This window comes from Otolemur garnettii, unplaced genomic scaffold (assembly GCF_000181295.1).
Source record: "Otolemur garnettii isolate 467f Iridium unplaced genomic scaffold, OtoGar3 scaffold00139, whole genome shotgun sequence".
Lineage (NCBI taxonomy): Eukaryota > Metazoa > Chordata > Mammalia > Primates > Galagidae > Otolemur > Otolemur garnettii.
In genome coordinates this window covers 948,602-960,186 of record NW_003852534.1, presented here as the reverse complement: position 1 = coordinate 960,186, position 11,585 = coordinate 948,602, and the positions used below count along the sequence as shown (strand labels likewise).

The 11,585-nt window shown below is 53.6% G+C and overlaps 1 protein-coding gene across 3 annotated transcripts in view; it reads right to left on the bottom strand.

The window, feature by feature from the left end:
* Positions 1-11,585, bottom strand: part of TPO (thyroid peroxidase) — a 35,784-nt gene that overhangs the window by 6,813 nt on the left and 17,386 nt on the right. For 2 of the 3 annotated variants that reach the window (XM_003798554.1, XM_012810592.1), the window contains 5 exons: positions 9,041-9,299; positions 7,714-7,884; positions 3,718-3,955; positions 1,589-1,797; positions 446-616 (listed from right to left, as the gene is read on the bottom strand). In XM_003798554.1, the coding sequence (XP_003798602.1) occupies positions 446-616; positions 1,589-1,797; positions 3,718-3,955; positions 7,714-7,884; positions 9,041-9,299 (1,048 nt within the window). The remainder of the gene's footprint in view (positions 1-445; positions 617-1,588; positions 1,798-3,717; positions 3,956-7,713; positions 7,885-9,040; positions 9,300-11,585) is intronic. The other variant, XM_003798555.1, reaches the window with a different exon arrangement.

The following is an 11,585-nucleotide window of genomic DNA, read 5'->3' as shown; positions in this document are numbered from 1 at the left end:
ACGTGCTGTGTGTCCATCTGAGAGACTGGCTCTGCAGGCGCCTCGAGTGAAACGTGCTGTGTGTGTCCATCTGAGAGCCTGGCTCTGCAGGCGCCTTGAGTGAAACGTGCTGTGTGTCCATCTGAGAGACTGGCTCTGCAGGCCCCTTCTCGCAGCCTTGAGAGGAACATCCAGACTCCTTCCCTTCCCTGGCCTGCGGCCCTAGGGGGTCATGATTTGAGGCGGCCATCCTGAGACATTGTTGTCTAGACAGATGTTTTCTGGGGACATGGCCAACTACGAGGCTGGCCCTTCGCCTCCTCCCAGAGCTGCCTGGCAGGTGACATGTTCCCCAGGCCCTCTGGCAAAGGGGAGGACAGGATGCTAACATTTGTTCTCTATGTGCATTTGACACAAGCAGATGCTTGTAATTGTCAATAGGAAACACAGCTGTTAAGTGACTGACCTTTGCAGATGGGGGACGGGGAGTCCCACCCTTGCTGGGTGCAGGTGACCTGCTCTTGGCCCTGCAGCTCGAACCCCTGGTGGCAGGAAAACACCAGCATGCGCCTCCCGGCCTCCTCACACGGCACGAAGTCCCCATTGTCCACCTTTGCTGGGAAGCCACACTTGTCATCTGTGCAATGTCACAGGTCAAAACACAGTCAGACACTGGGACAGAAAACCTCACTCCAATGTCCTGGTCACGGGCTGAGTTGTGTCCCCAGATTCATGTTTAGTGCCACCCTGCCACACCTCCCAGTGACTGCACTGCAGGAAGGGCCTTGGGACGGGACGCTTAGTGTCTGTCTCTCTTTTATAGAAAGTAAAAAAAAGGAGTGTGTGGGGGTGTGTGTCTGGGTGTCTGGACATGTGTGCATTTGTGTGTCTGTGTGTCTGTGTGTCTCTGTGTCTGTGTTTGTGTGTGTTTGTGTTAATCCACTTGCCAGTGGCCCCAGCCTTGCAGATGTGCCTCCTGTAAAGGTCAGTGGCTGGTCACTGGCTGGTGTCCAGCTGCGTGGTGCCGAGGGCCCCACAGAGCCTGCACACTCAGGATCGAGGGCTGCATGCAGAGCTTTGGGAGACGATGTAGTTGGACCTGGGCCCTGTGCTGTGTAGAACAGAGCAGAGGCTGAACACCTGCCATGTCAGACTAACTCTCAGGTACTGTCAGGATCCTGGGAACCCCCTTCTTCCCAGAAGACCCTTTCCTAAACAGCCAGTGCTGATGTCCTTTGCTCTTAAAGACATGATCTCATCTGCAGCTTCTCAATAGGGGTGGCCATCACTGGGCCATGGGGCTATGCTGTGTCCATCTGCAGTGCTCACAGTGCTGCAGGTGACCCAGATTTGCTGTGGAGGGGCTGCTGTACCCCCAGAGCACTACACAGACCCCACAGCAGAGGGCCCCCTGAGCACCTTTCCAGGGACTTAGCTGAGTAACTTCCTCACTTCATAGGCTGTGGCCACACCATGGCCTCCAGGGCATGCAGGGCAGGGCACTGGTGCCCTTTTCTAAGCTGCTCAGGGTCTAAAGGCCACCCCTGGGAGGATGCTCTCCCCTAGGGGAGTTCATACTGTGGGTTCAGGTAGAGGGGCGCCAGGTCACCTTGAGGAAAGGTCTCCCTCCACACCTCTAGGTTCATGCTGGGGATGTCCTCACAGGACTCAAAGTCCTTGGGGAATTTTCCTACTTGGAAGGCATTGACAGGCATGCTGGTGAGGCCTGTGTTGTCACAGATGACCCGAGACAGAGAGTGCTTCTCCAGCTCACGCCTCTGTGCATCCGTGAAGACTCCCCTGTTCTCCCACCAGAACCTGGACGGAGAGAGACAGACATAGCAGCAGACTCAGGTCGGGCCCTCGGGCGGCCCTACCCAGCCCGCACTCCGAATGCCTGCCGGTCCTGCCCTGTGCCCACTTGCCTCCCCCTGTAGGTTGGCCCAGCTGGGGCACCACAGAGCATGGTGGGCAGGCGGGGCCGAGGGTGCAGAGCAGGTATGAGGCAGAGAGGCTTCAGGGCCGTTCTCCACCTGTCTGGGGAACGAGGTTGATGCCGGTGCACCTAGAATTACACACTCTGGCTTCTCTGTCTTCCTCAGGCCACTTTAACCAAGACAATGCTGGTCTTAGCAAATATGGCCTCACTTTTCTCTCAGAATATTAAACTGCTTGACCAGGCCCCAGGAGCCCCTGGTGGGAGATCTTACTTTCTCATGCTAGGCCTTTCTCCCTCCCACATGGGGAGGAACTCCTCTTAAAATGTGAAGAGAGACCCCAATAACCACAAGTCAGCTGATCTCATTTCTGTATTAGGGAGATATTTGTGAACTAAAACAAAATCCTAAGTCCCCACATGGCCAAAACAGACCCCCAGGCCAAGGGGCCCTAGAGAAGCCTTAAAACTGAGGTCTGAACCAGGACAGGCCAGGAGGTTGCACACACATATCTACCCTCCTGGAGATGGCCGTCAGCTTTCCAGGCAGACCAGTGGCTTTCCTGACAAGAGGCCACCAGACGTGATGTGGTGTTAACTGTATGTAGGGTGTGTGCAGAGAAGACTTGGTGTCCTGTCCCACCTTTCTGACACAGAGGGGCACATTTCTGAACACGGACCCCGTGAAAGGTCAGGATGCCCCACCGCACGGGTGCATGTGTGCGTAAACATCCCCGTGTCCTATGGCTGGTTAAATGTGCATATTTGGCCACCTGCTCCCTATAAAGTCCTGTTGCCTTGTGCCTCCATTGGAGCGCATGTCTCCAGCCTGCAGGAATGGCCTGTGGGCTGAAAATCTCAGTGAGAAACAGAGCTCCTCTTTTCCAAATGACAGACCCCATTATATGCTTTTTCAGTTAACACATTCAGTCATGAACATTTGGGGTGAGAAGTGCATGGCTTCCCCATGGGAATCTGCCAGCCACTTTTGGGGGCTTGTTTCAAATTGAACTTCAACCAGACGTCATGCAAGGTGCAGGGAGAGACAGGAAGGGAACATGGGAGTAAACAGCCCCTCTGCACCGGTGGCTGCCCAGGTTCAGAGCGTTCTACACACGTGCTTCCTAGGAAGCAGTCCCCAGGGAGACAGAGGCCTCGGGGTTCATGCCCAGGTGTCCTCACTAGGACGGCATCTCAGAAGTCAGGATAAGCCTGCTGGGGAATCTCTCAAAGGAGCACGATTTTCATAAAAAAATCTGAATCAGGTGCAATGACCACCAGCTAAAGTGGGAGAGAGAGAACTGGATATGTAGGGATTATTAAACAAGAAAACATTTTCTACTGTTTTTGTCTGTGTGGTCCCCAGACTCTGCCTCACCACACGATCAGCTTCTGCCAGGGCAGGTGGAGACCAGAGTTAGAAACCGAGAGGGGGCAGGCAGCATCTGGCCAGGGGCCTGTCCAGCATGCAGCTCCCAGGCGCAGGTCACAGCCACCCCTCAGTGCCTGGGTCAGCACTCACTGAGGCATCCTGAGGATGGATGGACTGGATGTGGCTTGTTTTCACTGGACGCCCACCCGTGACTGGACATGTGAGGGAACCAACTAGCGTCCGTGTGTGCGAGTGCTGAGAGCCTGCTCTGTGCTCAGTGTGCCCCCCACCCCCACTTTACTGATGACACTTTCAGTCCAGGACATTGGCTGAAGGGTCACCTAATGTTGGGCCCAGAACTGCTCTGAGTAAAATCAGTGTGGCCTCCCCAGCCCTGCACAGAAGATGAAGACACATACCCGGGACCCACCTGTCCCCGTCCCTCAGGGCCTTCATCTGCCTCCCGATGATGCAGGCAAACAGGGGGCCAGTGCGGGCCCCCGGGAGCAAGTCCTCAGCCAAGCCCCCCAGCCAGACGTCCACATTGTCCAGATGCTGGTATAAGCGCATTATTCTCTCGGCCACGCTCCTGTTAGCCATGGCTGTGTGCAGGTGGGCAGGTGTCTCCAGGCGGGGCAGGTTGCAGAACTGCCGCCAGGCGTTGTAACCTGCACCGGGAAGGGTGGTCAGCCCACCTCATGCCCGCTGCCTCCCTCCAAAGCTGGGAGGGCAGCACTGGGCCCTCATTCATCCCAGTCACACAGAAACTCTGCACTGTCTGGCCTGGTGGCATTCTCCATGACAGAACATTCCAGCAAAACTTCAGGCCTCTTACTGAAGAGTGTGTGGGTGCACAAGTAAGTGAGGAGAGAGGGCAAGCTCTGTGGCCCTGCTGTCCCCATGAAGCAGAGACTCTGAGCGAGGCCAGCCTGCGGGCTGCTAAGGTGACATGTGTCAGTGCTGCCCAGAGCAGCTAGGCTGTCCTTGCTCAGAGTCTCTGCTTCATGGGGACAGCAGGGCCACAGAGCCAGCCAGCTCAGACCCCCACCCCGGGGAGGACAGGGACACACAGGAGAGTGTCTGTGCCATCACCTCTGTCTGGCAGAGCCCTGCTCTTCTGCAGCCTCAGCCCCACTATGGGGCTCTCCCTCCCCAGCCCTGTCTTGTGGTTGGGCCTGCAGGCTGCTCCTTGCCTGACACACTTGTCCTCCACGCCGCCCCACCTGACACACTCCTCCTTTCATCTGTCACCCACAGCCCTCTCTTCTTGGCTCCGCCCTCTCTGTGCTGCCCTCTCTGCTTGGCTCTGCCTCGTCCAGGCTGCATGACCCTGACTTTCTGCAATGACAGCTGCCTGTGTCTGCTCAGAGTGCTTGCCCAGGCTTGGTATTGTTTTCTCTGATACCTGTCTCTGCCTGTCTGTTCTCACTGCACACCTTGGGCCCTGCTCAAATGTAGGTGCACACCGACACTCAGGCACACATGCAACACACCCACACTCACATATGACACATACATGCACATGCATGCATTTGCACATCCACATTCACACACATACACAGGCACATGAATAGACACTCAGGATGGGCCAGCTCCTCAGGGCTATTGAGGAGTCCATGAAACAGGATGTGGGGGCCCTGTGGGCGCCTCCTGTGTAGACTAAGCAGGCTGGAAGGGGCAGTGCATCTCCAAGGGAGGACGGGGGAACCAGGCCACAAAGGGACAGCTGAGCCCAGGGCAGATGACAGATTAGGGTAAGGGGAGACAGATTGAAGGACAGAAGCCTTGGTGAGATTTAGAATTGGGGTTTAGAAAGCTGAGAACAAAAACTATAGAGCCCTCTTTTAATGCAGTGACTCCTGGGCTGGGTGCCTGGTACCCCGTGGTGCTGTACTACGATGTTCCTCTGCCTCAGCCAACATCTGCCTGTGGGAGGCAGGTGGGCTCTCAGCCCTGTGACCCCAAGGCAGGGTCACTCTAGTCCCTGCTCCCAGCTGGGCCAGCCCAGCTCCTCTTTGGAGTCACCCAGGGGGAAGTCACCAACCCCTCCCAGAGCCCCCCAACCCACCAGTGGCAGTTCATGTTTTCACAGTTGGTGTCAGGACATACCACCCAAGCACATCCTCCAAATTTCTTATGGTCTGGGGACAGATGGCATGGAAGCACTGCGTCTGGCTTATGCAGAAATGCATGTCCCCACTGCCTGCCACAGGGACTGTAGCAGTTATTTCACCAAATCTTTGCTGAAAGAGTGCATTTATCTTCAGGATAATCAAACCCCAAAGTATTGAGTAAATTAAAGTTCTAAAATTAGGGGGAATGTTTCTATAGCAATAACAACCACCTCCAAACTATTCCAAGTAGTAAAACCTAATGAAAACCTTTCAGTACCTGTGGGAGATTGGTGCCTTACTTTTAAAAAGAATAAAAAGTTAGAAAAGCATTTTCCTTTCTTATTGCTCTAAGAGGAAATGTATTTTTATCCTTTTCCAACTCCAGAGAGAAAATGTGTGCTGTCTGGACACCCGGCGAGACAGGGAGGGACATTGTCAGGGCGTGGGAGGACGACAGGGGTTCAGATATCCCTGCCCGTGTGAAGAACAGGGGCGGGAACGTCCCTGGGGTCGGGGAAAGGCTGGATATTTTACATTCTCTGCAAAGTAAAAGACGGTATTTCAGGGTGCAGTGGAAGACATCCCCGCATCTTTACAAGAGCGTTTCTCAGTGAGCTCTTGTCTGACTGAGCCTCTGATCTAGTTGATCGGGTTCAGGGAAGTGTCCACGTGTAGGTGACCAGCTGCAGCCCGAGCCTCTGGCTGCAAGAACTGAGTGTGGGGTTTGGCAGCGCTCTGGCACTCAGTCTCCTCATCAGGTTTTGAAAGAGAGAAGAGCGATCATGACCAAACCACCAGGGTTGTGTGGGCCCGGGACAGAGAGAACTAAAACAGGCAATGACGCTTTGGCAGATGACGCTCTCATGTTGCTCTGATCATTGATGGCACTCACAGCTCTAGTGTCCCAGCCCCCCTCACTGCTGTGGTGCTCAGCTAAGCAGGAGGGACTTCTTGGAGTTAAGAGATTCCTTCAAACCTGGGCTTCTCATGCTCAAACCAGGTCTCTGAGCTCCAGCCGAGAAGTGCCTGGTGTCTTGACCCCTGCCTTCTAAGACTGTCATTCCTGGGAGGGGGGTCACTTGCCTGCTGCTCCCTCCTGAGCTCTCCCAGGTGCCCCTTCTGTGCCAGTGGCAGCTCTGGGTGTGGGCTGAGGAGTAGGACACCCTCCCGGAGCTTACGCTCTGCCTGGTGGAGACAGGCTGATGGGAAGTGGATTTTCACACATTTCAGTACCTTTCATCACACTTTAGTTGGGGAAAAGGCAGGCGGGAGCAGCTGGAGCAGGAAGGGGGCATTCAGGTGCTGTCTTGGGATAGTCTCGCCTAAGTAGGGCCTTGAGGAGGGTTAGGCTGGGTCAATAGCAGGGGCATCCTGGCCAGAGGGAGTGGCACATGCAAGGGCCCCAGGCAGGACCTGTGTCCTGAGCTGAGGACAGGGTGCTGGTGAAGAGGCAAAGGTGCTTCTCTGGACACCCAGAGGGGCCCTCCTGGGTCTTCCTCTTGTCCACCTCCTGTCCCCAAATATTTACAGTGGAGCAGATGCCTGAAAGGCGGTGGTGGTGGGATGGCTGAGCATGGGATGTGCACTTTGTGAGAGACTGTGGGCTGAGGGTCAGTGCCTAGAAACCACTGTGTTGACAGGGTCCTGTGGACTGAACCTCTGAGCAGCTGCGAAGTGCTCCCCAGTCAGAGGTCTGCAGGGTGCTCCAGAGTCATCCTCACTGTGGAGGTTTAGGCAGCCCTGATCACAGCGGGACCTGTCCCCGGTGGGTCTACAGATGCACTGACACTCCCCAGAGGGCACCCCCTGAGCCCCCAGGGGATGCAAGGAGCAGAGCCCATAGAGACTGTCAGGGCCAGCTGAGGCCTGGACAGGTGCCACAAGTCCGCCAGATGGCCTGAGAGCAGGGTGGAATGTGGGGAATTGGGGTAGGTGAGGGGTTGGGCCAATGGGGCTCTTGCCTTGAGCAGAGTTGTTGCTCATGCCAGGGGTCAGACTGGACCAGATGGTCACGGTGGGCAGCAGAATGACCTTTGAGGATCCCAGGACAGGGGCATTGTGCAGAGAAGGGGAGGGGACATTCCAACCATTCAGGAGCTCTCTGGACACCAGACCGACACCTGCCTGTCTGCCCAGAGGGTGCCTCCTCCCTCTCCCCTGAGTCCTGGAGGCCTGGTGCCCACCTCTGCTGTCTCTCTTCTAAGAGAAGCTGGAGGGTGTCTGAGCAAGCTCGCACATTCTGGAAGCCCTTTGATTAGTTGCTGGAGGCAGATATGTGGACCTGAGCAGCGTGTGTTGAGAGGGCCACAGACCTGGCAGGCCGTGGTCCCGGCCACGCTGCAGGTTGATGGATGCCAGGTCCAGGGCACTGGAGTTGGGCAGCACAAAGAGCATCTGTGTCAGCTCCTCATTCATCAGCTGGTCCTGTACCTGCAGTTTGGCTGGTCTTGCAAGAAGGCCTCTGACCAGAGGGTCCAAACCCCCTGGAAAATACCATGCAGACAGCAAGGAGGGCTTTGCTGGCTTCCAGAGAAGCAGTGCCCTTACTCCCAAAGAACATCTACCCTTGACAAACACAGGTGATGAATTCACCCTGTACAATTCCAAAGTTTCCTGAGTATCCCTGGGACACTACCCATGTTGGTGGCTTAGTGCCATGAGGCACCGTCTGTGTGGCTTATGGGGGCCTGAACCCAGGCCTGGAGCAGGCCTGTGAGTTACTTGAGGGCTGTGTCGCCTGCAGCAGAAACATTACACTAGGAGGATGTGTTCACTGACATCTACTATGTAGGAACTCAGGTCACAGTAGGTCATGGTGCCTGAGGACCCCCGCTCCACCACCACCACCAAAGCCCCTCATGGAAGATAGATTAGCATCTCTCAGCGTCCATGCCCCTGATGGATCGTGAGCTCACAGTTAAGAGCAATATGGGATCAGTCTGGCCTCAGGGTACCCCCAAATCATGACCTGGACATGGTGTGTGGGGCCTGGAGGCCAGGCTGAGCTCTGACCTCTCCCTGATGAGTTCTGTATCAAAGCACCCATTTAGAGGGGGTCACAGAGCCACTGTCCCCAACTCCCCACACACACTCAGAGTAAACCAGCTTTCAAGATGGGTTAAAAGCTTCCAGACAGACTTACAGAACCCTGGGAATAGGAAAGTATAAAAACAATCCTTCTGAAAAACTCACCAGGGAATTAGAATGTTTCCTCCAAACAGTTCATGTCTGAAAGTAACCCAACTATTAACTTTCTAAAGCTTACGGAATTGATTGTAACCACAGAACAAATGAAATGATTGAGGATGTAGAAACAATGGCATTATTTATAATGCACAGTAGTAGATAGAGATTTTCAAGTCAGTATTTCTGAAATAATGGCTGAAGAGTTAACTGGCACCTGGAATAGTTTATCCTGTGGATTCTGAAGAACTTCAGAAATGTGGGAGGAAGCATTTTTGGTGGATATTTGGCCTTTTACAAAGCTTTGAGCAAACCAGTTCCCCATACATGTATAAAGCGTGGACAGCACAGCTCATGCACCTATGGGGAGGGGGACGCACCTGCTCAGCTTGCAAGACGCATGCACCTAGTTACAAGCGTGGAGGCGGCATCCCCACCTGGGGCAGAGACACTCACCTCCCCGGATGAGTGTCCATGGGTTGAAGAAGGTGTCGTGCAGAGGCAGCCTGGGGAGGGTGGGGTGCTCCTGGAAGTAGGCATCGAGCCGCCTCACCAGCGGGTTGACAATGGTGTGGCCAAAGCGGAAGGCGGCCGTGGAAAATACGTTGGACACAGTGGGGTTCACGGTGGGGTCATAGCCTTCATAGGGTCCTATGTGCTGCTCGAAGGCCTCTGTGCCCAGGACCTTGGGGACGTAATCACGCATGGTTATGATCTGTGTGGAAAGGAAAACAGGATGCCTGGTGAGGGCTGAGTTAGAGCTCCCTATGGGGGACAGCCCTGGGGCTGATGTCCTCTCATGGAGCTGGCCTGGGAGGTAATGGGAACAGGCCCACAGTCTGCAGGGACACCCACATTCCAGGTGAGCCCAGGGCTCACATATGTGGGACCGGACGGAGCACACCAGAGACTAACCTGCCTGACACCCTCCTGTGGGGCAGGAAATCCCCACGGCAAACTGTCTTCTCCCCTCCACCTCACCTGGGAGACATCTACTAACACCTGACTATAAAACATAAACTGGAAACCTGCTCATGTCAAGGAATCGTGGGCTCAGAGGCTCGGGATTTAGAACGGGGTGATCAGCCTTTCTTCTTTTCTGGTACACATTGGAAGAAGAGTTGTCCTGGGCCACACTCAAATACGCAAACCCTAACGAAAGTGGTGAGCAAAAAAAGGTCGGTGCACACTCTACATGATACCTGAAACCATAGACAAGCAAAAAAGGTTCTCACAAAATCAGCAGGTGGCTCTCGGGATGCAGGTTGGACACCCCTAATTTAGAACAACTTGATTTCTAATCCTGCTCCCATATTTCTTAGCTCATCTAACTTTACTGAGCCTCTGTTTTCTTGGGTGGAAAGGCCTGTTTCACAGAGTTTTTGCAAGAATAAGAGACAGCCATAGTTATATATATGTGTGTATATATATATACAAAATACATGTACACATATATAATCTGTTATATAATACCATATAGAGATATATGGTATATATATACATATATAATAGTACATTATAAAATGTAAGCAGGGACTGAGACCCCTGGGTGACCTTTCTTCCCCTCCTGAACTATCTCCAGCAACCACCTGTAAGTTCTCACTCTTCTTTATAGCCACATGGCGAGGGCAGCTGGGTCTAGGCTTTAAACAGGAGCTGATTGTGTATGGTGATTTCACAGGTGAGTCTAGTCCCTCCATTCTGTTCCTCCCTGTGATGATGCCCTGCGTTGTCCAAATTGAGCCAGATGGTGATGCTGAGGGCTGGAAGGTTCCTGCCCCGACTGGCCAGTGAGAGGAGAAAGGTAGACGTATACCTGCTGATCTGACTGGGGCTCTGGGAACACGGTTTTCTTGACCTGCAATGAAGGCCTCAACTGGATTTCTCAAAAGGTTTTTTTTGCTTGTTTTTCATGGATATTCAGGAGGTACTTTTCCAAGGCCAACCATAGACTGCCCTCCCTGGGACAGCAGTTGGCCTGGTGGGGGCCTGAGGTAGCACCTTAAAGGGACACCTGGGTCTGTGAAGTGCTAGTGGGCCCTGAGTCCAGGCTAGGGGGCTTATTCCTGGCTAGGTCATCCATAGCTGGGGGCAGTTTCCTTTTCTGTGAAGTGATAATCGTCTTGATTCCCAGAGCTTGTGAGGGCTGAATCAGAACATACTGTGAGCACAGCACTCCGTCTATGGAAAAATCATAGCAGTCACAGGGTCCTGAAATTACCATTTGATACCTGGTCTCAGGAGAATAATGTGTACAGATTCTGCTTCTAGATTTTAAAATATTTTTTCAGCCAGAAAAGTCAGTGTTGAGGGGTTTTGGTGTTTATGGAGGACATTTTGGTCAATAGACTGAATCAGAATGAAAGGGAATAGGAAAGATTCTATACAGGAACACGAGTCTTATCTTGGCTATCCATGCAGGAAGGCAAGCACGTTGTTTAAAAAACAATTTATATGCTCGTCATATATTCCTTCCAAATGATAAAATGCATTTCCTAAGCACATAATTTGGGACTTTGCAGGGGCCCACGGTGGCTAAGTTGTTGTTTCCCGGCTTCTGTCTATAGTTAATGGATCCCCTGGTGGTCCCACCTGCTCTGAAACCAGGGTATGGGGGAAAGGAATGCTCTGTCCAGATATCCCCAGAGTGGACATGGGGTATGGAAGGCGCCATCCAGACAGCCCCATAGAGGACATGAGGGAGAGGAAGTCTGTGTCCAGGAGCCCCCAGACCAGGCTTTAGTCCTTCTGTTGGCTCACCCATTGGTGACATGTGCCCATATCATACATCAGCATCTACAGAGTAGTTCTGACTCTGTTGTGCAGAAGAGCCTTCACTGCAGACGTGATATATGTGAGTGAAGTTTCTGGACCACACTCATGGCCAGGCCACTTTTCCCCACAGCAGGGGAGGTCAGGTCAGTGGCTCTCATGTCCAGAGAGGGCCCCTCTCAGTCCTGCACTGCCTCTTTGGTTTCTTCTCACCACAGTAGAAGAGACA